Here is a 27,562-nt window from a genome sequence, read left to right as displayed (position 1 = left end):
GTTCATGTCTTATGAGGTCTACATTATGTGGCACATACATCATATGCAATCTACCACATGTTTTTATATATTTTAATTAAAATATTGAAAAGTATTTCATTAATGTATAACAGATATTAAAAAAAATATATTATACATTTAAATATTATCTAGTTGAACATATCATTCAATAATACATAAACTTAATAATTGCATGTTATTTAATTATCTAATTCTAAGCACAATAATTTTTTTTAAGCATATTAACATATTTATTATGTATTACACTATGATTTGATGTTCCTAAGAAAACATTAAAGTGAGTCTTCTCTATAATTTTTCCACCATCATTTTACTAAGTATGAGTTTATATTTTTAATAAGTTTTTTTTATATTTGAATTTTAAATTTTTATAAGCATTTTAAAATTAATTAATTTAAAATTTTATTATTTGTTATTAGATAAAAAAAAAATTCATAAATTGGCATTTTGTTATTAATTCAAATAATGTCAATAATATATATTAGTTATGACACATTTATTAATTTTGTGCGACACATAACATATTTCGTATTCGTCACTAACATAGGCTCTGACATTATACAAATCTATTTTTTCTTTTTAATTAATTTAAAGACTTGTACAATGATAAGTATTTAAATTAGAATCTTAAAATATAATAATAATACAAAACTATAGATTGTTTGTTTATTATTTAAAACATGTACAACTTGTAAGTTAATAATAACAATATAAAAAAAACACAAGCATACAGATTACACAAGTTTAAAAATGTCAAATAAATCATCAAATTCAACTTCACGCTGAGTTCCAATATCTTCTTCATCGTCCATTTTGAATTTTGGATTAATTGTTAAAAATTCTTTTACTCCAGCTAATATAGATTAATAATATTATTAAAAATGAAAATTTGATCAAAACATTTATATATAAATAAATAATATTATATATAAATAAATAATATTATATATAAATAAATAATATTATATTTTAAGAAATAATAATATGACTATAAACTTACAAAGTACTTGAATATGTAATGTACATTTATAAATGTGATCTAGACGTGCAGTTATAACAGATGACAATTGGGGTTCACCACATTCATTCATGGACATAATCTGTGGTGATATATAAAACGAAAAATAGTTTAGCTTATAAGTTATAATCAAATATATTTGTTCATGAAATGTAATAATAAAAACTTGCTCTGAATTGTAATAGATCATAAATTTGTAACTCGGTAATATTTGTTATTTTTATCTGAGTCATGTTCTTCCAATCTACAACTAACATATCACAATTTTCACTTGTATTGCTATCATTAGAATTATTGTTGTCATTTTCAATATAAGAACTATTTTCTGTAGAAGCTTTTGGTGTACACGTTTGACCACGTACAAATACTGGAACTTTATTGAATTTAATATTTAATGGTTTTTCATACTTCCAAACTGAAATTTAATAGTAAGTAGTAATAATAAATTTGAAGTAAAATAATTGTAAAAATAAATTTAACATACCAGGTAGGCTTATATTTGTTTGTTCTTTAGAATTTAAAGCTGGAGAGTCACAGCGAAAAACGTCTCTAGTTACATGAAGATTTGGTTCTTCAGAATTTATGGAAGGAGAACAACCTTCTTGTACATTGTTTTCTCCATTATCTAATTTAAAGCGCTTGTGCAATTTACTAGCTTCCTTTGAGGATATGATAGAAGTCTCAGATAAAGTACCCACATAATCCTGAAAAATTATTTGTATTTTTATAAGAAAAGTATAAAAATAAGTTTTATTATAAATTAAATAAATTACATTTTCAACAGGTTCGTTTGCAACAAGTTCATTATTTTTTTTTTTTTTATGTGTCCTCTTGCGAACTCTTTTCTTTGGAATTTTTTTTAAGAGTTCAGAAGAAGTTGAATTTTCATTATCATTTTTGGGTTCTTCATCCACTTCATAATAAGGGGATGATATTCCATTATCAATAGAATTTGTTATTTGTTTAGTTGAATTCAATTTTTTATTGAGCTTAATAATATTACGACAAGGGGACAAATCTCCATTGGTATTAGCAGGAATCATATCAAATTCTGTATCGAACTCAATATTATTTGATTCGGTTTGGATATACTTTGGGTCATCACAAATATTTTTTTTTTTCAGTATAATACTAAAAAAAAATTAAGTAGTAATTAATATTTATTGGTTATTGTTTTTAAAAGTATACTAACGCTATTTCTTCGTTTTCATTAATTGCATTGATATCATCTTCATCCAGAAATGGTACATTGTCAAAACATAATTCTATATCACGAGATTCTTTTAACACTTTTCGTACTTTTTCTTTCAGTTGTTTTATTAATGTAATGCAAGATCTGTCTATATGAAGCCAGTAAACTGCTGGATTTCTGTCCGGTGTCAGTTGCGAAAGGTTTAATTTAATACGCATTTTAACTACGAAAATCTATTTAATACAATTTAAAACTAATAGCAGATATTCATAAATTGAATACGAATTAGTTGAGGCTCAGAAAGACAACTGTGCAATGTACAAGTTATGAAAATATAGTTTGTTCAGTGTCACTTTTTAGAGTTGTTGACGACAAACTTCAACTGTGGAAACCAAACAAAATGAGGAAAAGAATTAAATAAGTGTTACTGTTCAGTGTTTACATTTTACATATTTACAGACGAAAGTATGAAACACGAATACACGTAAACACGATGTTGACTGACGAGTGACGAGTTGCCGAACCAATGGAAATTAGAACTTAGAAGCACAATTAATGACAAATATTTTTTAATTTAAATTTATACAGACAGGCAACAACAACCAAATTGCACCAATAAACCAAATTATGGTAAATGGTAATGACAAAAAACCTGATCTGTTGTACTAAATAGTAAATTTACTACCGGCAAAATATAATAATGTGATCTACATTCAATGGCAACAGAATAGATAACATATCTTAAATCGTGGTGGCGACACTGTAACACGCACGACGGGTTGTGATTGGCGTTATCACGGGCTTAAAACGTTATTTGAAAATTTCAAAAAAAATCCGTTACTATAATAGGTCGTATCAGGTACCATTGTTTTCTTTTGTTATGATGTATCGCAGGATGCGATAAAAACATAAAATATTGTAATAAATATTAATAATTCATAATATTGATTATTAATTATTAATTAATATGTAAGTTATGTTATTAACGGATATATAATTATTATTTTTTACATAATTTTGGCGTAGTATATTTTGTAGTGTTTTATTTTTTTGTACGTTATCGTCGTATATTGTCATTAACTTGGTGTTTTGTTTGATAATAATAAGTACTTATTACTAATAACAGTAGGCAAATCCTAAGTCGTAACGCTTGTTTATTTCAAAATCGTGTGCGACGTAAAGTAATAAATCATTATGGCTCCTACGTCTAAAAACTTGAGAAAATCTTTGTCAACGAAATGCCAATTGCCTAGTAGCCTAACAAATGACAAAGAAAACGCGTTTTTACATAGTGTTAGCGAATTTCATAGCAGAATTCGGCGGAGGGAATCGATTCGACTCAAGTACAAGGTAAGTACTTACACCAACATCATAGGCGGCAATTTGCCATAGTTTTATAGGGTAGTGGGCTAATATTCAAAAATACTTTATTGCATATCAAAGCCGCTCTCTGGAATTGCAAATATGATATTACCCTAAACACCATGCAAGACTAAGCATGATTTATTTTAAACATACTATAGTTGTTATATATTTACTCCTACATATATTTGAATTTTAACTTTAAATAATATATACAAAAGATAATATTAGTTATACAAATTATAAAGAAAAACAAAATTGTTAAATAATAATTTACAGTAACAACCTTGTTATCTAGTTGTTATATTAAAATATTTATTTTAAAACAAAATACCTATCTATTTTTTTTTGCAAATGAATCCGATATGACTTCTCTATCAATTGTTTTGGAAATATCATAATCTATACTAATGATAGCTAAATTATTAAATCTATTTTGCAACATAGATGACCTCAACCATGTTTTTGTTCTTCTCATTGCTGAAAAACTACGTTCATATGTAGACGAACTTATGGGAGAGTGAGTGCGACTTACATAAGCTTATATATCTTTAGAAAGTACTGAAGTCAAATCTTCTAAACTAATACTGTTTTTACCAGATGAAAAATGTATGTAGTTTTTCACAACACACATTTCTAATTGAACATTTATACTTCTTACATTCAATAGCTCCTAGACAATAAACAATTATCTTTCATATAGTAATAGCATAATAAGAATAACATACAATTTATAAAATAAATCAATTATAAAAATTCTAATTAGAACCCAGAGGTTATATTATTTATTAATTCAGTAATATTCAATTTTGATAGCAAGTTTTTAAACTAAAATTACCTTATAATGATTAATAAACATTTCACTCTTTTTAAAATCTAATTTGATAAAATTGTCTACAGCTTCAGCCATTTGAAGACTATTAGTTAAAAATCTTTTCTTATTGACAATTACATAATAACATAATATTATAATAATATTCTGTGGTGAAATCAGAACACCCAATTTAACAGGCTGTTGATATACCTACTTTAAAATTTATTATGCTATGGACTTAGTCTTTGGGACTGGAATCAGAAATACTAACACACCTGATATTTTTTCTAACATTTTTTTTTTATATTTGAGTTCCAATAATATTTGAATTGAAAGTAAATATTTTACTTATATTATTTTTGAGTTGATTTAAATTTTATAATTTTATTAATTTTAATAGTTTTATAAGCGTTTCTAAATATTTAGGTAATTTATATAAATATACATGTTTAGGGAATCTTTTGTGTTTTTTATATCACAATTGCATCTTTCTTACGGCATTTTTATAGGTTTCTTAGGGCATCAACATCCGGGCTCTGATTGTAATATTAAGTTTACAAATATTTTATGTTACCAATAAAATTACCTAAACTTTAAAATTACTTAAAATTAATTTTTAAGTACTCTTGCAGTCTTGCATAATAACTTTCAATAATATTTATATACATAATATATATTTGTCCTAAATCCGATTATTTTATGTTTATATTTTGTATTGCAATCAGGGGCTCCTTCAAGTGAATTCCATTGTGAGATGGAGGGAAGGTGAAAAAATGTTAATCTTGAATTGCTTTGCTAATCAAAAACTTAAAATCTATATGCTTATATAATAATAATAATATAATATAATATATATCTATATGTTTGATGTTTGTATCAACGGTCTGTACAATCAGTGTAGAAAAAATTAACAAAATGTATTCTATTAGCAAAAACAGAACATTTCACGACTTATGGGGGAGGGGGGAATCCTCTTCTCCCACAACAGAGAGGCCACTGATTGCAATAATATAGTGTGTTACTAAGGGTTCTTTGGATATTTTTATAGCTTTTATAAAATCAACGTATTTTATGTCTGTCTCACCAAAAATGATGTACTATTTGTTGTACGGAAAGCTTAAATAAGCGTAGTATGAGTACTTATAACTTCTCCAAATTATGAGTAAAAAGGTGGATAAGTGGATGTCGCTCTGCTGTACAGTAGGTTACAAGTGGGTCACTGTAATGGATGGTGTTAAATTTGAATTCAATGATATAATATCATTGTATAAGAAAAACGATTCTGAGTGAAACAAGTCAGTCAGCCTATGATGATATTGCCAAGTATATTTGATGATATTATTGTGAATAAAGTAATTTATATATAACCTATTTACGTGGAGCCTTGTTTTAAATTTTCAATCCTTAGCCATAAAAGTTAAACATTTTATACATTTTTAACTACAAAATAATTAATAAATTATAAATTTGATAAATGTTGTCAACATTTGAACTTTAAATGCTTATAAAAAAAAATTGTGCCTATGTATTTTTAATATTTTCCAGCTACTATTAGAACGATTTATCAGGAGCCTTATATTAAATTTTTAGGCTTTTTTACTCATCAAATAAAATTTTATTAATATTTATGGAAAAAAAAACTAAAGAAATTGAAAACTGACAATGTCCGTAAACAGCTCAAAAGGAGTCAAAATATTTTCAAAATTTTATGTTGTATAGAAAATGCTAATATAAACATTCAGTGAAATTTTCAAGTATCTACAGTCATTCGTTTTTTAATTACAATAAAATAAGAAAATTGTTACATGAGAAATCAAGTGAATATCAAATGTTGTAAAAATATAAATTTCAGACCCTCATAAAAATTTATTTTAAGTTTCTTGTAGACATTTTTTTTTTGATAAAGGTAGACAAACTTATAAGTAATCTTATATTACATTTTCAAATCTTAGATTTAAAAAGAAAAATTTTTATGAATTCTCAACTCAAAATAATTTGCTAATTTTCGTGATTTTTCCGTATTTTGTCAAAATTTGAACTTTAAATGCTTATAAATAAAAACTGTGACTAAGGATTCTTAATTTTTTTCATCTGCCTTTGAAACAATAACCTAGGAGCCTTCTATTAAATGTTCAAGCTTTTTTACTCAACAGATAAAATTTTATTGATATTTATAGAAAAAAAATATGGAAATTGATAATGTCCGTAAACACTTCAAAATAAGTCAAAATATTTGGAAAATGTTATGGTGTATAGGAAATGCTATTATAAACATTCAGTCAAAATTCCATGTCCCTTCGGTCATTTGTTTTAGAGTTACACCAAAAACCAAAATCGTATTTCTCGAAAACAGATTTTGCGTAAAAATTCCCTTTTTTCCTTAATTTTTTTTTTGTTTTTTACTTCGCTTTTGAAAACTACTGGGAAATTTTTACTTTTGACCCCCTAAAGTACCAACTAGATTCACTTTCCTATCAGAAAAGTTACTGTTGAAGAAAATCCAAGCACTTTTACTGTCCTAAAAGGTAATGACAGACACAAAAATAAAAAAAAAAAACACATCATTATAAAATCAATACATTCATCACTTCGCTCAGAATCTAAAAATGTTATAGATGCTATAATCTTAAAATTGGAAACATTTAAAATATTAATTTAAGAATATAAACATAAAGAATCATTTAATATTTAATAAGAAATTTTGTAATGAATAATGATTTATGGTAGGTATGTATAGGTATTTGAAATTTTCTTTTAAACGTCTTGTTATTATTTAAATGACGTTCAGTGTGACCCAGAAATATGTTATCAGTAAGGTCCGAATTTAAACGCCCTAAAAACTATCAAAAAATAACAAATATTTTTGAAAGGCTCGCAAGAAAGAAACGATGGTTTAACTTTTGAAATTCTTAGCACTTCTTTATCTTAACTTAACTAACTACAACTATATTATAAAAACAAAATAACGAACTTAGGCACGCACAATAAATAAACAATATAGCTACCAGTATAGCCGTATAGGTACTCGAAATAAACGCGACCAGGATTCAACTCACCAATTCAGGGTTTAAAAACTCTGTTGGGTTTAAATGGGTTCTAATGGGTTTTAATAATTTTCAAATGAATGCCGTTTCCAGACAATTTTTACTAGGGCACTAAGCATTAAAATTTAAAACATATACCTATTGGCTATTGCTTATTTAAAACCACGGTTATCTACAGATAACCGTGTTTAAAACTAAAGACAACTTATTACCTATAAGTTATAACTATTATATTTTGTTCTTTATAAATTATAATCCTCCCCCCCCCCCAAAAAAAAAAATGACACGCCTGCGGGAAAGACCTGATCTAACAGCAAACACATTTAAACTATATACCTATACGCCTATACGTTACGTATACGTAATTTATATTTCCATCAGAAAACTACTACTACTACTACTTATAGTTTAACGACTTATTCGGGATAAACTAAGCTTAGTTTTCAGACAATTATGTAATTTTTTTTTCACATTCAGTGATGTTTTTGTTTTTGCTCTGATATAAGTATTAGATTAATATAAAACAGAAATTAAAACTTTAAGCCTTACTTACAAAATATCGTAATGTTGGAGGATAAGTGAAAAAACGAAAGGTATAATTTCATAATTTAATCAGACAATAGCTTAGACGAACATTTAGTTTCCATTTAGACTAAATGATAGTCGATAGAGTAATAAAAGAGATCATGAGATGAAAACATTTTAGTGGAAGTCGTTGCGAGTGTAAAATTTTTAATATGGGCAAATAAAAATAAAGAAGTGTTAGTTACCTATATTATTATGTTACAATATTTATACTTAGTGTTAAATATTTACTTAGGGAATTAAACCGATTTTTACCTTTTTTGGTTTATATATAAGAAAACAGAAATAGGAATTTTATGTTAAAGTTTGGTCATGATCAATAGGTTAAGTTAGGTTAGGTTAGCGCTCGACCGTAAAAATTAATGGTTAGAACAATCCAATAGATAATTCGTATTATTATTTATTTACATGGACACAAGTATAAATATAGTGCGCATAAATAAATAAATTACATTTTTTATTTTATAACAGTACAGGTCGAAGCCAAATGAAACAAGAAATAGCTAATATTTATGAATTAAACAATATAATTTAGGTACTTATAGCTAATAATTATTTAAAATTGAAATACAATTTAAAAACTCAAAAAGAAAAACGGAATCCGCATTTGAAAAACAGAAGTTCGGATCTCCGCAGGACACTCTTTAAGTAGTACAAAAATATTAAGAATATGAAAATATGGACTTTAAAAAGATAGAATTAAAAATTCCGAATACCAAGTTTTGAATAACTGCATTATTGAAAAAAAAGGGGTGATTATGCTTAGCGAATCACTGTGTACTTCACAGATATTTACCCAAAACGTTCGTCTTTTGGTACTTCTATGTGTAATATTTAATAAAATAATAAAAAAAAATGTCAGTCTATAAGTTTTGATAACATTTTTTCATAATATGGTTATTTCAAAAATGTGTAGGTATATAAATTGTAGTGAGTACGTGCTAATTTTTCTCTTTTTGAATCACGCTGGTAGTCATGGAAGCACGTTTCCCTCCTTTTATGACCGCTGTGCTATCCATCGGCGACTGGTTGTATAGTAACAATATTACCCGTTGTACAGACGTTGTGTTGTGTCGAAATCGACAGGCAACGCGCGTAAACGTCTTTTCGTTCAGTTTGTATTTTACTGCTCACGTGCCGAGGTTATTCTTGGCAGACGATGTTTTTCAACGAATAATTCAAATTTAAAAAAACAGGCGTTTTACAATATTATTTTCATACAATTTTTTTTTTAGTTAATTATTTATTTAATTACAATCTATTCGTAGATATTTTTTAGTCTTCTTTCATATAAATTTAGCGATTTTGTTTTCATTTTTGGCAAATTCTTATCGAACTTCAATACAGTGTATAGGTATAATATTGTACTTGTAACAATTTTGGTGTTCGTTAATGCCATTTATTTTGAGCTTAGAATGTATCGTATACAGTTGTATATAGTACCCGAAGACTCAGATACTTGCCAAGGCATGCACGGTGTCAAGAACTCCACTCAAACTATGAATATACATAAGGTATTTAATTTTATATGTCTTTATTTCTAAACGTGTTTAATATTATACAGCTGATACAGTTGAATATTTTTACAAATGTATGAGTTAAAACTTATATAATTAATAAGAAAGTAGAAATAAACGTCAACAATTAAAATATTGGTTCTTGCTACGCGTAACCCGGGAAATAGATTTTTATTTTCGTATTGTTTTTATTATTAATACATAAGTGTAAGCTTGGAGTATACATTTTATCAGAACTTAATCAAAAAATAAATAGGCTGAAATAATATTTTAAGAAATATGCACTGCAGTATATTATTATATTATTGCACTGATTTATATTATTATTACAAATTTAACCTCACAGTAAAATAGTTAAGTCTGATTCAACGTTAATTTTAATTTTATATAGTCAGTCTGACAGCCTTCTATTAATTAGTGTTTAATTTAATTGTACACTTGAGCATATTATACATTTCAAAATATATAGGTTACACATTTATAAAATAATGTAATTTGAGTAATTATTTAATATTTTTATGTGAACTAAATTTGAATAGGTTGGTACCAAAAATAGGGTTGTTGCATAAAGTGTCACGCGCTTTAACATTAGTTTGTTTATAAGCATTAATTACTTACAATACATTTTCTATGGATTTTACGAGAAAAATATCGTAAGATTGGAGGACAAAAGAAAAATGAAAGGTATATATTTTGAATAGAAAAAAGCCTAAAATGAAAAGTTGCCATTTACATAAAATTAGAGTAATAAAAGAGATCATGAGGTGAAATACATTTAGGGGGACGTCATAACGAGTGTAAAATTGAGAATTGATAACATAGATAAATATAAAAAAATGCAATTCCAATAATAAATAATTATACCAAAAATAAAAATGTGCGTTGGAAAAATGAAATTGGTTGCTTATAAAATCAACGAAAGTGTTTAATAAGGATAATGGTATTACGCTAAAAGATGGATAAAGTAACATATGAATCTAAATATTCTAAATTGACTTATTCTATAGCTGAGTTTGACTTCGAAGAAGGTAAAGATTAAAGATCTAAAAAATTAATTTGTATGGGATATTGTAGAATATTTTTCCGTTTTTACCATATAATAGGTATAGCTGCCTAAGTAGTGCCCACCATCATCTTGCAATGCAATCAGGGCATGGAGTAAAATAGTAAATAAAGAAATATTAATTTTTTTTCTAATTATGCATATGACTAGAGTCAGTTTTCTCTGTATCTTCGGTATTATCATATATTCACAGAATAGATGTATTTACTACAAGTCGTTGGTGGGTAGCAAAAATCGTGCACCATTAACCTTTCACGGCCAATTGGTCATTTTAAACAATTGAATTATTGTATTGTACTTCAATAGATATATTTTTAGAACGGAACTATACCAATTCAGTCGATAAATTAATATTATCATAATATTATTAATATTTTAAATATAGTATTGTGATTCTATACTAGGAAAGAATATCGACCTCACTAGATCAATTATTTTACATGATACGTATGAAATATTATAATAATATTATGCTGTTTCAGTTTTTTGTGACGTGTATAAACTGTTAATACAATTAATACCAATGCAGAAATGTATATAGTTATTAATTATCTTTAAAAATTACCAAGTTTTTAGTTTGAAATCGCTATTAAAACATTTCATTCTAATTTGTATAAAGTATTTTATGTAGGTACATACGTTTTACATATTTTATGATATTTTATGCCTTTATGGTATTTATATTTTGTACCTTGATGGATTTTTGTACTTAAATAATGAACTATATAGGTGCAAATAACTATAGTGGTTAGTAATATTTATTTATAATATACTAAAACGCTTAAAAAGTTACACCTAACTAAAATATTTGTGTGGTCCTAATGTTGTGCTTCGATAAAAATCTCAATTTAAATGTATAATATTTAATACCTAAACAGCAAATAGGTTATTAAACAGTCTACATAAACTTTTGTTTTTAGAAAAATAATTTTGATAGGTTAGATTTTATTAGATTTTATTTATATTAGTGAATTAATTTAATTTTTGTAACGTTTCTTAAAATATATATTAGGTATTATTTATTATTCTCTAAATCAATATATCTCGTTATTATAATATACGTATATATTATTATGAATTCTTAGGTTGTTAAAATCTGTTTTTTATGTATCTGGTATGTATTTCTTTTACGGATATTGTGAAAGGTAATGAGTTAGCTATCGTCATGCAGCAGTAGATTATGAGTGCTAAATTTTATTTTTATTATTTAGGTACGCCGATTCATTGATCATTTGACATAAATAACAACTGTTTTGTAAATCTAACAGGAAAATAATATTTTAACTATGATATCCGTTTGTTTAATTGAATATTATCACGAGTGTAAAGCTGAAATTGCGTCGTTGTGTAATTGTAATAAGGCAAGTGGTAATCCACTAGTCTATACTATTCTATATGGTGTACCTATATATTCATGTACATATATATTCAGCCACCCATTGGATAAATCGCACAATATTCCATGACAAATCAAATTTATTTACCGAGATGTATATAATATATGAGTAAGAATGAGAGCGTGTACAGATTGAACTTTTTAAATCTAAATGGCTGTTTGATCCACATGTTTTATTTTATAGCTTATAATAATTCGTAGGTATATACTATAATAATATTGTCCTTGCAGACTAATGTGTTTTTAATATACGTTATAATTTTATTTAGGGGTTTTTCTCTAGCCATTATCTGTATTTTAAATTGAAGTATAGTACATTTTTTCCTATAGGTTTAGGTTAGGCTAGATAATTTCTTTTAAATCGAAAGAAACCAGCTGTAAATCACTTTGTTAGATTATGTTTACATTTTATTTGATCTTATAATTTTAAGAAGCTCTTAAATAACTTATGGAATATCGATAATTTACATATTATTAAAGACCAAAGGTAAAAAATATTTTGTTCATAGCGTTATTCTTGTTATTGGTTCATTCTTGTGAAATATTATTATATTTTTTAAATACCTGTACATAACAATAACTTTATTTATACACAAATGTTTTTGACGAACGCAATTAACTCAATTAATTATTGATTCAAAATTAACGTTATTACCATCTTGTTTCTGCCTTTAGAAGATAGACTAGAATTAAAATTAATTTTGTAAGAAATGTCCTTGTGTATAATTTCATCTAGTGTGAACGACACGTGTGCGTTTTCTCTTTTCTGAACTGAGTTTTCATCTTCAATTTCTGTTATGTATTAAATAATGACGATCCTCACAAACAATAATAGATAACTACGTGTGTGACAATCTTCATTAAAGTACACTGACCGATTATGATGGGTAAAAAATTCCTTTATGTGTAATTAGTGTAAAAAGAAATTTGAGACCGCTATACTTCATATAGATACCTCCTAATCATTTAATTTGTTTATTTTATGATTATTTAAATCTACTTTTATGAAAAAAAAAAATAATACTATAAATATATTCTATTATTATGTATTTAAATAATATTATTTTATGTTATGGGTAGATACTTCTTCTACACCTATTGTTTATAACTAAGTTTGTTATAAATGTAAGATTTTAATTTAATAGGCCCGATGTCGGTTTTTCAAATTTTTCGCTATTCTAAACAATTTGAAAATTAAATTTTATGTTACAGTGCGGTTGATATGGTGTATTAAATCGAAAAAATAATTGATTTCACGGGATTAATTCTCAGGCCTTGTAGATTTTGATAACTATTTCTTTATCCGAAAGAAGAAGACTTTCTACGGGCCACATTGATCTCCGATTTTTTATTTTATTTCAAATAATTTTATAATATAATATGTAAAAACAATTAAAAATTGTATTATTTTTGAAGACATTTTTAATATTAATCACCTGGTTTCTTTATAAGTTTGATATTAAAATATTGAAAAATGGAGTTCAATGCAGCCTGTAGAAAATTACTATCTAATAGTTAAAAAAAAAATGATCAAATTTAGTTGATTCTACAGAACAGGATCATTATTTTCGAAAAGCGTATTTTTGTGGACAAAATTACATTGGCGGCGGGCACCTTAAGGGTTTATACAAAAATTATCGCATAGGTATATAAAGTGTTAACTACCTACAATAAAAAACTTGAAATGGGAAATAAACATCTAAAAAGTCATAGGTAACATGAAATTTTATCAGGTAAAACAATTTTTTTTAAATTTGTGATGGCGTGATCTACTCATTATATACCTACATTGTTATTGACCGATGATCTGTATGTTCATCATGACTCATGACTGTTATGGATGGCAATTGTGTTAAGTACTATTATTATGTTATTCGATAATGAATACCAATATTTGCTAATTAATTATTATAGTTAAAAAAAAAAACATTTATTTTTTATTTTTCTTGAAACTAGTACCATTCTAGTTAATAGAATAATTAATCATAATTCATCAAAAAAGCCGTATATTATTTTATGTGTATTTTTATGCAATCTGTAATATTAAATTGTTATATTATTAATACATATAATAGATATAAAATACGTAATAAATTATTCTATTGTTGACTATAAGATCAAAAAAAAATATTATTGTTATTCATTTTGAATGTCACAACTGTTTTGTAATCTGATTAGAAGACCTATTATGTATAGTGTATACACATATATTAATGAAATGTTTTTTTCTATTGTAATTTACTACTTGGCTTCTTAATTTTAAAACTGTACATCATTAAATCAATTGATAATATTACCTAGGTAAATATTTGTTTAAAAAAATAATGATTTTGATTATAATTATTACATTATTTTAATTGCCATGTTATATCAAGTATTATAATATTATGGCCTATAGGTACTTATATTGGTATAATGTATATAACTAATACTAGATGTATTCTATAGTTATTTTTAAGCGCGAAAATAATGTTTTAATTTTCTTTTTACTGGAATTTAACGTAGGTATAGACTATAGGTAATTTAAACTTTGAAGTATTAACGTATTAAGCACATATATACGATATACTTACAGGACTACACACATCGTATACTTGCATATTTGCATAATTCAATAATTGGTTAATTTTAATTTTCTTATTTTTATATTTTAAATCAATTTTTAATGGACAATGAATATTATGCCCTTACACAATCGTTTTAAAATAAATAGGTTTCATTTATTTATTTTCCTCCCCTGCTGCTTTTATATATTTCAATATTTGCATCCTGTTTTTTATGACTATTGTGTTTATTTTTCGTTCTGAATTCACTAAATGTTTAGTGTTTACACATGATTTTTTGGTTCTTAATAATTATTAATAACTCTTAAACTGGGTTCACACTATACTGTGGCGTGTACTCGTGTTCTGTATAATTAAAACACAGGCAACACGTTACCTACAAGTTGAATATATTCAATATACTCTACGACATGGGGTAGTGAGAAGGTAGTGAGTAGGCTTTATTCAATTTATATTTTAGGTACGCAGCACTTGATTATAAAACAATAATTTTAAATTTTTAACTTTAAAAAAAAAATCATGTATATATAAGCTCCATCCCACCAGCGTCCACACTCCTGCAAGTTAGAAAGGGTACATCATTTTGAAGGGTACAGGATGCTGGACTGACGTTACCCCAGCATCCGGAATTAAAGATTGAGATTCTAAACTTCCTTGTAAGTTCTAAAAAAAGTTTTTGTGGTTCCATTTCCGATTTCGTCACAAAATGGTAACATCATCTTGTGAAATTTTGATACAAAAATTCAGAACTTGGGGTGCTGGAGTGACGGAACTGTATATGTAGGTAATTAATTTAGCAACTGTATAATTTTCTATAACAAATATTTGTTGCTTCATTTAGAATCGAAACGTAATAAAATATAGTAAATATGCCATCATAAATAAATACAATTGATGTTGTCCTTAAAGTTATTAAGGACTTATAAATGTCGAATTCTAAGTATTTAACACCAACCATTTCATTATATACAAATTTTATTTGTAATTTATTGTTATTTATTTATATATAATTAATAAAATTAAAATAAACAATTTCGTAATTATTTGTTATAATATTTAGTACTTATTTGGGATTAATAGTTCAGAAATCACATAATGGTAAATTCGTAAATTATATAGGTACGTATAGGATGTGTGACTTGAATCGGCTTCGCACGAATCGTATAAGAAAGCGTAATAATTGATTTAACTCTGAAGTCTGAATTAATACCTATATATTTCTAAAATGTATAATATTATAATACTTATAGGTACTCTTTTGAATTACACGTTTTACTTTTTGTTGAAAAGTCTATAGTTTCAAAGAATTCGATTTTCCATCTGGTCCATCCATTTACAATTTTTGTATTGGCCATTGCTAATAATAATTTTTGTAACTCCATTAATAACAAATACAAATATAAGATAACTAATATACTAACGCTTTATGTTCTGCTGTGTTCGTATATTTTTTTTATACTTTTTAGTTCAATTAGTTAATGTGTTATCCCAAACCTAATAATGAAATATTACCACCTACTACCCACCCGCTATTATATATATTATGAAAACAATACTGACACGACTGTCGAGGTTAAATTATTAGTATATATCCATAAAATATCACATAGGTACCTATATTAATTTCTAAAGTAGATTGAAAATTATCAATCAAATAAAAAATATATCCTTATTTTTCAACATTACTTTATTCTTATCTCTAATAGATTAATGAGATTAATATTTTTTCGATTATATATTTTAATTTATATTTAATATATTATTTTTGATACATCAGATGGATATTGTTGAAATATATTATTATACTAAATGTTTTTTTATGTTGCATATACAAATATGTATACCTCTTATATATTTTATACCTATCTATATTAAATAAAATTAAGTAAAATAAAGTGCATAAACGTTAGAGAATTACATACAAATTAAACGATGATTTATCAATTAAGGTTGAACTTAATATGATATTGTTTTCCATATTAGATATTATTAACAAAGTACGAACTGAACTAATGAACGTACATTTTTATTTACTATAACATGTAAGTTGTTACGAAAACTCGATTTTATAAGAGATTGCAGTCTCTATCCATTATCAGACAAATGCATTTCGGTATTTTATAATTACAGATCACTCACTCAAACAAGTTTTATTTTTTGATAAAACGTTTCAAATATTTTTATAGGTAGGTATAATATAAAATACTAGCAATTATATTTTACAGGCTGTTATTACAGTTTATCATGTAGGCCAAAAATAATGCATTTTTAGACAATAATGATACAGAAAAATAGTCCATATTATTATTATGATTGATGGCAATTTAGAAATACATTTTTTTGGTCCGAGGCTACAAAACTGGATTATGAAAAAGCACGTCAAATAGTGCATAATATATTGTGTTGATTCTAGGACAAGTCATTTCCGATTGTTATATTGTAGTTACATAATACTAAATTTTTTGCATTTTAAAGTTATCTTCTAAAATAACGATTAAACGTATTAAACATGAATACTCAATTTTTTAATAAAATAAGATTTAATTTTTTTGTTATGAATGCGTGTAAGTTACGAATTTTAATATTTTGAAATAAGACATTTAAGTAAATGTACAGTGTGATTTGCCCATGCATATGCACTCGTTCCCAATTTAATTTAATTTATTAATTTATTAAAATTCTGATTTTCTGAATTTTTAACTATATTCTTATTAAGACTATATATCTTTTCAATTACTTTGATATTATTCCTTTCAATATACAAACTTCTTTTTTTTTTAATGAGAATTATAACTTATTAAGTACATGATTTTTTTTTAAATGTGGATGTAAATCGAAATTAGAATTAGCTCTGGAATTAGTAGTTTTTGAGTTAATAAACTTTGTCTAATATAGACTAATAAACAATTTACAGTAAAAATGAATGGTTCTTATTTGAAAAAAAAGTTTTATTACCATTGAACATTTCAAATAGTTAAATGGCATAAGACATAAGTATAATCAAATCTTAATACCTAATTGAACATATTGACTTAATCTTTTAAAAATACCTAAAAATTCCAAAACCAGAATTCGAGTAAATGTATATATTTATAGGATAATATTCGGGTTTGAGAGGAAAATTACCCTATATAAATATATATTGTACATATTATATATCTATTAACTATTATACAGTATATTAAATATTTTTTACGTTTTATGCGTTTAATTTAAATTGGAGAATTATTATTCTAGAAAACAGCAGAGAATAAAATGGTCAGATAGAACGAATTCATTTTTAAGACGGCATCTGTTTTGGCACATGTTTGTGCCACTTTGGCACTTTATATGGTTTATATAAACCCTAATACACCCTAATTCTCGGAATTATGGAGCACGTATATGTCCTTTTTCGAATTATGATCGGGAGACACATTTAAGGGTAGAAACCACTAATAGTAATACTATAGTATATAACTATTGAGTTGTTACTTATTGATATAATGTTAACATAATGTTCATTTTTGCAGTATTATTATTTGGGTTACTAATAAGTAATGTAAATTAAATATGTATAAATTCTTAAATCTTAGGTATTTTGTAAATATGTAATACATATATTTTTATTTTTTATTGGTATGGATTAAACTATTTCAATTTTAAAATGTTTATTGTATACATATTTACACATTTTATTTCAAAGAACTATTAATTGATTTCGTACTAAATATTTAACATTTAAATGAAATTTTTTTCGTAAATTTCTGATTTTTATTAAATAGATATTAATTGAAAATAAAAATATCATATTGTAATATCATGTACCTATTTATACTGATTTATTATAAATTCAAGTGATATAATATATTTTTGGTACTTATTTAAAAATATGATAATAAATTATTATTGTATATTTGTATATTTAATGTTATTACCTATATTCTTTAATCTTTACTCTATGATTATTACATATACCTATAACAATAATAAAACTTTCTTTATAACGTTTTGAATGGTTGATATATATTTTTCATTGAATTTTTATTATAGCTAATATATTCATTGTATAAACTATAAGTATTTGTAAAAAAGAACAAGATTACAAATAAAATGAATGAATTTACATAGAAATATACATGAAATTACACAATGATTTTTATATAAGTAATTTAAATTATTTAAATTTATTTTATGATAATTTTGTCAATAACTATATATTTGTATTCTTTTTTAATGTATATAAACATTAGGACTAGATAAGTTTATTAACGATGATAAAATAAATATATTATTATATATAGGTAATAGCCGAGGTAATAGCATTGAGTATATTATATTGTACAATATAATTTACTCAATGGTAAAAGTGTTCATTTTTTTTATAACAGGCATGGACTGCATTTACTTAGTCGTAAACTATAACTATAACTACATCGGTACTTCCTATTGCTTTTTTCTAAATTAGCATTTATTAATAATATCATTTTTTTCATATTTTGTATATATTTTATTCCGATACAACTTCAAAATATTTTGAGTCTACAATTTATAATAAAACAATTTAGTTTGGGTTAGGTTTATAGCATTCCGTTGATCTTATTGCTGCAGGTATAACCTTATTCGTATGCACTAAACGTATTATTACATCACCATAAACATATAATTTACTGTCTGTATTACGTTTTTGTTGATGATTTTGAATTTTAGGTATTAATTATCAATACGAATGTGAATAGTGCATCAAACTGGTGTTTTTTTTAGCACTAGCATAATTTTTTTTTTTATAATTTTGAATGAAAAAATTGTGTATTTTTTAAATCAATATAATAATTGTTAGTAAACTGACTCTGAAATTTGTTTTATTATAAATCATATGAAATACGTATCAATTTCAATTTAAATACATATATTTATATTTCCGTTAAATAAGTATGTTAATTTTTGCTAATTTTGGTTATGTAATTAATTTTGTTATTATTTTTAACTAGTTGAAATTTATTTTTCGTGAGATTTCTTACTAACGACTTACCCAATTGCCCCAATTTAGACTATGGTTAGTATATCAATCAATATTGTATAATATTTCAAATAATTTAAAAGCATTTTATATTTTAAACAATTTTTAGTGCTCAGTATTATCAGTTTGAACCTGAATACCCGATATGAATACGATTGTACAATTGTACATAATATTAAAATATGTTGTGAGTGATTCGATGTTTCGTATACTCGTATATAGTCGTATGGTATATAAAAGTAAAAATGCATAACCATTGTCTCTGCCTTTTAGACTTAAGGGAATTCGATACTGTGATTTTCTGTTTTTATCTAACACACGCGTGACATAGTATTTTAGACGTGTTTTTTGCCAAAAATTCCAATTGATCTATTGAAGCGATAAGAATTCTGAAAACAGATTTGAATTCGTCGTCAAGTCTACTTGAAATTGACTCCCACATTTTTGAAATTATCCCCCAAATTCCAGAAAACGTCATATTAAAAAAAAAGTATTTAAACATTTTTGTATTTCAATATTTGGAGAAGCTAAAATCAAAATTGTGGATAGTCGATTTCAAGTAGACTTGACGACAAATTCAAATCTGTTTTCAGAATTCTTATCACTTCATTAGATCAATTGTGATATGTTTGGCAAAGAATCCGTCTAAAATCCTATGTCGCGCGTGTGTTAGACAAGAACAGAAAATCACGGCATGGAATCCCCTTAACCTTATAAGCTTCAATGATTTATATGATCAAATGACTGATTCACTTGAACTCTGCTACCTCGTATACCTAATAGCCAATTGGATTCTGGCCTTAGGGTGCCGGACACTTGACTGTATACGGCATAGAGACTTTAACTGTCGTATATGTTTAAGAAATCGTCAATACCTATGTTTGTATATTAAATTTGTCAGTTCAAATGGTTTAATAAAGGTATTTTTTAATTACTCGCTATATATACTTCTATATAACCGCATCATCTTCCGGACACCAATATACAGGGAGGGAGGTCTCTTCGCCATCTCCTTCTCATCAATTATTTTTTTCATACCGAGACTTAAATATTATGTTTATTATATTGATTTTGCCTTATTGCCCTATAGAGATAGGCTTGGGGACAGGAAAAAGTGCTGTACTTAACTTATTATTTTTTATTAAACACCTATTATTTAACAAAATATTTTATTTTCAAAATAAGACTAGTCAGGCCAAAGATATGCACTATTGATTTTAAAAATAAAACCAAAATAAAATCCAATTTTAATTTAAAAAAAAAAAAACATAAAATTGTAATAGGTCAAATGTGAAAACGTTAATATGTTTTTTGTGGGGGCTATGTGCCTATGGACATACCAGCACCATATCAGTGGCGTAGCCAGGGGAGGGACTGAGGGGGCTGCAGCCCCCCTCCGAAATGTTAAGAAAATTTAAAAATTATTTTAATGGTCTATGATAGTCGCTCAAAAAGTCTTAAATTGTATTTAAAATATTTTAAAATGTACTATAAGTAATTTTCAGCTATCTATCTGTGCTAGTACGTATTTAATGTGTAAAAGTTGTTCAGCCCCCCCCCCCCCCTGTAAAAAAATCCTGGCTACGCCACTGCACCATAGCTTCCTCACCAGACCTATATGCCACATAATATTTTGCATTCGATAGTCATCGTCGGTCTTCACTCTTCAATCACCTTCACAACGGGTGGTGACATCATCGTTCTCTTCGCCGGGTGGTTAGTGTTGACATCGGCCGGCAGGTCGCGCGTCGTGTACCGAATAAAAATAACCCATGCCGCGTCCGACATTGGCCCCGCGCGTTGTGCCGTCAGCCGTAGTCCGGTAGTCGTGCGTTCGTGCCCGTGTCTGATGCATCTACGCCGTGCTTGTGAAACGTAAAATGTAATAGTATAGTGCAGTGCATAATATATTATTATAAACCATAATATAGTGTCGTATATTATTGTATTATTCGAGAAACGGAGACAGACTTCCCCGCCGTCGTATCATTAATTGATGTCCTGCTTCGAATATTGTGTAAGTACGTAGCGAGTTTGGACGAAAGGACGTCGTTGTTAAAGACGACCACCTGCAGTATATCGGATAATATTATAATCTATTGTGCGTCGTCGCCGAAATCTCCGTCGTATGCGTTGCTTACGTTCCTTCCCTCTATTTAGGTATCTGTTGACTTTGAGTCGATCTGCGGTGTATGTACATTTTCTTCCCTTCTAAATTTACGACCTCTGCAATATTCGTTCTCGTTTTGATGTTATCACCGAAAAGTGAAAACAGCTCGTTTAATATGAACATAATATGAATATATGATAAGAGGTAACCATCATACGGTCGTTTGTACGTTTTTATTTTAACCAGGCAGGCACGTCCAGTGCATTTTCTATCAGCCGAGATCTCAAGTGTGTATCACATTAAGTGGCGTTTTTCGAGTGGTGTGTATGTTACAAACTATACTATTGTCGTATATAGTATTGTATATTATGTGTGTGTTTGAGAAAAGGTGATTAAAATTAATTGTTTTGGGGGTGTAGATACGATGATTATCGTCATTCGTGACTAAATATTAGTTTTGCTCGAATTTTTTATATTCAATCTTTATCGTTTGTATTTCAACAGATTTTGAATTCACGTCTCTTTTTATTCTTTTACATTAATCTGTAGGTAGTTAACACAAAATATAGCATATAAACTATTATGTTTGATAGAGGTTTTTTCCATTATGTATTACGCTGTACACGATTTATAATGCGTCCTTAAACAAATGTTTTATATTAAGTGTAAATTAATACTCGAAGTTAATAAAAGTAAATTGTCTAAACCTAATAATATTATTTTATTTTGTTTATAATTTAAAACTTTGCCTGTCGTTCCCGCGTTTGTCTCAAATGTTTCAAGATTTTAATAGTAAAAATTAAAAAATATACTTTCTGTTGTAGTGTAAATATATAATTAATAATTATGATAAAATATTGTTTAAGGTTATATGGGCCCCATTTAATTGTTCTAAACTTTTTTGCTCATATTTCTCAATATACTCTGTGAAAGGTGCGGAACCGGTTTTCGCGTGACATTTCCATAGCGATTGAAACAAGGCGGCTAAACCCTAAACATTACTATAGCCGTCAAACCGTATTTGATTTACTTGTTTTCAAGTTCACTATCGTTTTCCTACAGCTGCTAGTGATTTTTATTTTGTCTTAACGACCGAAAGCTTTCAAATGTTATCTTTTATGTTTCCTATGTCATAATTCCTATACCACTGTGTTATCATTCCAGTCATTGCAAACACGTGTTGGAGATTGTTCCAAATGCATTTGTTTTACTTATCTGTTGATCGAGAACATATTATATTGCTTTAATGTACCATTTTAGTTACCTATATCACTCTATAGGCTATAGCAATGAAATTACATTTATTTTCGGCTTAATAGTATACATTTTGTTAAAGAATTTATATTTAAGTACTTAGAGAACATTGAGTATAATACCTATTATATTTTAATACATAATATATATTATACATATTTTCTTCATATAGACCAAGAATTGTTTTTAATTTTTGTTTACATATCATATTTTAACTGAACATTTGACTATACAATGGTTTTATAGCTGTATAATTTTAATGCTATTTATTGTCCTCTGTGCATCATTAAATTGGCTTAAGGGTCTTCGTAACCGACACAATCAATACTAATAAGTTATAAGTCAAGTTTTAAACTTTATTTCATACGAAATAAGAGCATTTTTCGAAACATTTATTTAGTATAATTATCATTTCTCTTGAATCAATATATCTTATTTTTACTAAGATTTTGTTTGATAAGGTATATCTTAAAAAAAACAATAATTATTTATTGTTTTAAAAGTCATAAATTCACTATTATCTATTTATTGACTATAATTTTTATTTTTAATTATGTCCAACTGTAATAACCTCATTCTTACTTATATATTTTATATTTTCACATTCAATAAAAATGAATTAGTGGATTATAAAACATACTTGTTTTTTTAAAAGATTCTTATTCTAGCATTTATCTAGATATTTTATCTGTTTGGTCGAATAAATACAATAGTCATACATTTCAAACCAAACCATTTTAGTGGCGTTCAAATTGTCGTTAGTAGTTTTTAAAAATAAATTAGAAAGTCCGAAGTCGTACTCATGATAATAATTTATGAATAACAAGAAGGTCGCTGGACCAGGATATTTGATATACGTATTGTTCCTTGAGGATTCGTTCCCCAGTTCCCCAGTTCGGCCCCTTTGGTTAATTGCGTGCAAAAATTAACAAATTATCAAACGTTTGTTTTACAAGATCTAAACTAAGTAGGTACAAATTATTTTATCAATTGAAAAAAATTAAGTAGCTTTTCATAAACTTTAGGAATATGAAAATCAGTCTTGTAAATGGCAAAGTAATGATAGGTATGTAGGTCACCCGAAAATGTCAACAACATGCTTTATTATTGAATAATAACTGCAGATATTGTGACATTTTACTTTCCTACCTCTATTTAATAAGCAAACAATATACTAACATAAATAATTTTTTTGTTAACTAAGCTAAATTTTGGTGTATTAAGTTCGATAGCACTATGTACAACATGTATCTATGTAATGGAGAAGTTATTGGTGGGTTTGATGCATACCTAATTAATTTCTATATATACGTAGGTAGCTATGTATATTGTATATCGTTATTTATATAATGATAACCGATATTTTATATTGCATTGCAAGGAACTATAATATTAAGGATAATATTTCTATACCTTTTTGTTTAACGGTGTTTCGTTTCATTAAAATAATATTATTGAAATATTATAATTCCGTGTTCTTTTCCCTTAATCTTTCGTTTTTTTCGGACCATGTAAATTCGTGTTCTTCTATATTTTTTTTTATGTGAACCTAACCATAATTTCATGCTTGTGTACATCCTTATAAAACCATAATCTTGATGCTGTGCGATGAAAAGTGTAGTTTACAATTTCAAGACTTTGTTTTTAAGAACCTTATATATAATAGTACGATAAAAAATGATTATAACTTATTCTTGAACGTTTATTGTAGAGCGCATAATGAGCACGGCATGCGCCCTTTGTGATCAAATAAGAATGAGCGCCTTTCTTTTGTCAATGGTTTAATTTTTGTTTCTGGTAATTCATGCGACCCATTATTATTTTTGTGCTTACGTACATACACCGTGGTTTTGACCGATAGAATATAATAATTTGTTAGACGTTATAACGACTCAACGCACGACGATGGCGACGACCAAAATAGAGAGAGACACTGCTGATTTGGACCAGATCCACTTCAGGACTTAATAATTTTCTCTTCACCTTTGTTTCTGCCAAAGTGTAAAATTCCATGCGTCCCTTTTACAGTTGTAAAATTTGACCATCGGCCATGAACTCGTGTTTTCCACCATTGGCCGCTTTAACGCTGAAAGATAAACGCCGAAATTCTGCTTATTTGGAGACCACCGGAAATCAAACCAGTGGAAAACCTAACGTTATACAAGACATGGAAATGTTTTATATAAAGCAAATTGCTCATAATCTTAAGGTAAGAACCAAAATGAATTTCCAAAAACATTTTAATTGCGCATATACCTATTGTTTGAGTGACGAAATTGTTTCAACGGTTTAACGTATACCTATTGAAAATACATATATTTATTTATTATATTTTACACATAATATGTAAAAAAATCAGGTCTATTAAATCACATAATATACGATAATCATCTAAAGTGCATGAACAAAAGGGAAAAGTAGGTAATCGCTGTACAGTAGGTGTCGAGTGTACCTTGCCATTGAGTAAGTCACTGTAATTGATGTGTTAAATTTGAATTCATTAATACATCATTGCGCACAAAATATGATTCTGAGCGAAGTCTGTCAGCCTATATATTACTAAGTATATTTTATGAATTATTGATATATTCACATTGCTATTACAGTAATTTATTTTACTATTATTATAGTATTATGGTAGGTTGAATTCATTTTTGCCAAAAACATTGAATTTAAAATTGTCATTGTGTGTTTATAATATAATAATGTACATTAAAGGTTTTAAGTACACACGAATAATATTTTTAAATTACAACAAAATAACTTAAGATGATATGCTTTGGTTGAATATCTAATTTTGTCCATATTTAAACTTCAAATGTCTATAAAAAAAATGTTTTTTGGATTCAGTAGGAATTAGTTATGAGTTGTTAAATTGTAAAGCCTTAGCTATAAAAATTCAACAATTTACAAAAATATGTGGCTACAAATTAATTTGCAAATTTTCGTGATTTTAACAACTTGAAACTACCTTTAAAGGCTTTAAGAAAACATTGTGACCATGTATTTTCGGTATTTTTAAATTGGTATATGAACAACTTATAAGGAACTTTGTATTCAATTTTCAAGTGTTTCGACCAAGCGAAACATTTTTATCGATATTTACAGAAAATAAAATAAAATATCAAAAATGTCAAATTTTTTTGAAAAAGAGTCATAATATTTTGAAAGTTTTATCATGTATAGAAAGTGCTAGTATTTGTATCATTGTTAAACAAAACATTCATCGCTAATGATATTTAAACAGTTAAACGGTATCCGTGAAATGTATGTATATGTATATAAAATAAATATCATATAGACTGTATTAAACTATGTTGAGTATAATTTCTAAATATAAAATATATTATACTGCTTATGAATGATAGTGATTATTATTTGCGAATTTTTTTTTGCACGAGTGGTTTTACATAAATAATGATAAATAATTACTATAGGAAGTGTTTGTGATAATGATTTTTGACTATACATACACACAAGCATATTATATATATATATATAGTTGACTGTATCCCAAATGAATTGTGGTTTTAACATTATAGTTTTTCCATAAATCGTTCTATTTAGAGATAAATGTAAAATAATTCATATCATGGCAATTTAATAAATCATAATTTATGGTTATATAACCTAAGGAGGATACTATGTCAATTCATAAAGATTCATAATATTATAAACTGCCATAACTATTGAGCTCATAATTGGTACAGAGTTGTTGTCATCACGAGTTAAAGAACAAATTTTTTTTAAATAATAATAAAGAATATTTAATTATATTGTAATCGAATGTCAACAAAATATAATGTCCTCATTTAGTTATGTATATGTATGATATTGTCTCAAAAACTACTCGACCGATTTTGATGAACGTTTCACCGATTGTTCTTAGAGATATATGGAAAATTTGGAGTAGTTTGAACTTTGAACCACGTTCGAAAATTTACCAAGTGCAAGTTATACAATCTCGGTCGAATTAGTTCAAAAAGCTAGGTACACTGTTGCCGATTTGCTCATGTACTGAAATGTACACTGCTAGAACCTAGATGCACTGATATAGTTCCTATTATGTTTGTTAATTTTTCCCGGCTGAAGTTTGGTTGTACATCAGATATATAGTATATTGTACCTATAGTATTATTGTAATATATTGTATATTTCCATTATCTTAAATCATAATCTTATTATATGCAATTTCTACATATGCTAATTTACAACATTTGATGACTGTATTTTTTACTTGGTATCTAATCTAGCATAATTGTTTCACAATAAAAATGTTTATCAATTTTTAATAACCATAATATATACTATGTAGTAATCATTACTAAATACTAATTAACCGGGATTCAAGTAAAACATTACTGTGAAGATTATGATCATTGAAGTCACTATATTATCGGTGATTTTTGCACTTGTTTGGTTTTTATTTTTTACATAAACATTATGATTAAGAAACAAGGGTAATAATTTATAATTTTACCTATAATAAGACTTCTTTTATCGTGTTTTTCTGCGTGATAAATCGGACGGTTGGTTATGCATATTTACGAAATAGCACAATGTTTTTTTAATATCATTTTTTTTTTTTAAAAAAAACTACCCATCGTTTGTATATTTCTTAAA

General features: G+C 26.5%; 2 protein-coding genes across 9 annotated transcripts in view; one reads left to right on the top strand and one right to left on the bottom strand.

Moving 5' to 3' along the window:
* Positions 1–673: 673 nt before the first annotated feature.
* LOC132944724 (uncharacterized) lies at positions 674–2,923 on the bottom strand. 2 transcript variants are annotated; one of them, XM_061014201.1, is made up of 7 exons: positions 2,689–2,923; positions 2,232–2,613; positions 1,813–2,170; positions 1,524–1,743; positions 1,210–1,454; positions 1,022–1,121; positions 674–874 (listed from the first exon to the last, which is right to left on the bottom strand). In XM_061014201.1, the coding sequence occupies exons 2-7, from the start codon at positions 2,447–2,449 to the stop codon at positions 756–758; spliced, it is 1,260 nt and encodes a 419-aa protein (XP_060870184.1). In that variant the 5' UTR covers positions 2,450–2,613; positions 2,689–2,923; the 3' UTR covers positions 674–755. The 2 variants fall into 2 exon arrangements, with proteins under 2 accessions (XP_060870184.1, XP_060870185.1); XM_061014202.1 differs by having other exon boundaries at positions 2,693–2,923.
* A 206-nt stretch (positions 2,924–3,129) lies between these two features.
* LOC132944512 (rhotekin-like) overlaps positions 3,130–27,562 on the top strand; it is a 34,932-nt gene continuing 10,499 nt past the window's right edge. Inside the window, exons 1-2 of one of the 7 annotated variants that reach the window (XM_061013892.1) lie at positions 3,565–3,581; positions 24,968–25,148. In XM_061013892.1, coding sequence (XP_060869875.1) covers positions 24,990–25,148 — 159 coding nt within the window. In that variant the 5' untranslated portion in view covers positions 3,565–3,581; positions 24,968–24,989. Of the gene's footprint in view, positions 3,582–9,154; positions 9,551–21,377; positions 21,597–24,967; positions 25,149–27,562 lie in introns of those variants that run through there. The other 6 variants (XM_061013891.1, XM_061013890.1, XM_061013889.1 and 3 more) reach the window with 6 other exon arrangements.

This window comes from Metopolophium dirhodum, chromosome 5 (assembly GCF_019925205.1).
Source record: "Metopolophium dirhodum isolate CAU chromosome 5, ASM1992520v1, whole genome shotgun sequence".
NCBI classification, from domain to species: domain Eukaryota; kingdom Metazoa; phylum Arthropoda; class Insecta; order Hemiptera; family Aphididae; genus Metopolophium; species Metopolophium dirhodum.
The sequence above is the reverse complement of the archived record's forward strand: the minus strand, read 5'-3'. Positions and strand labels throughout refer to the sequence as shown.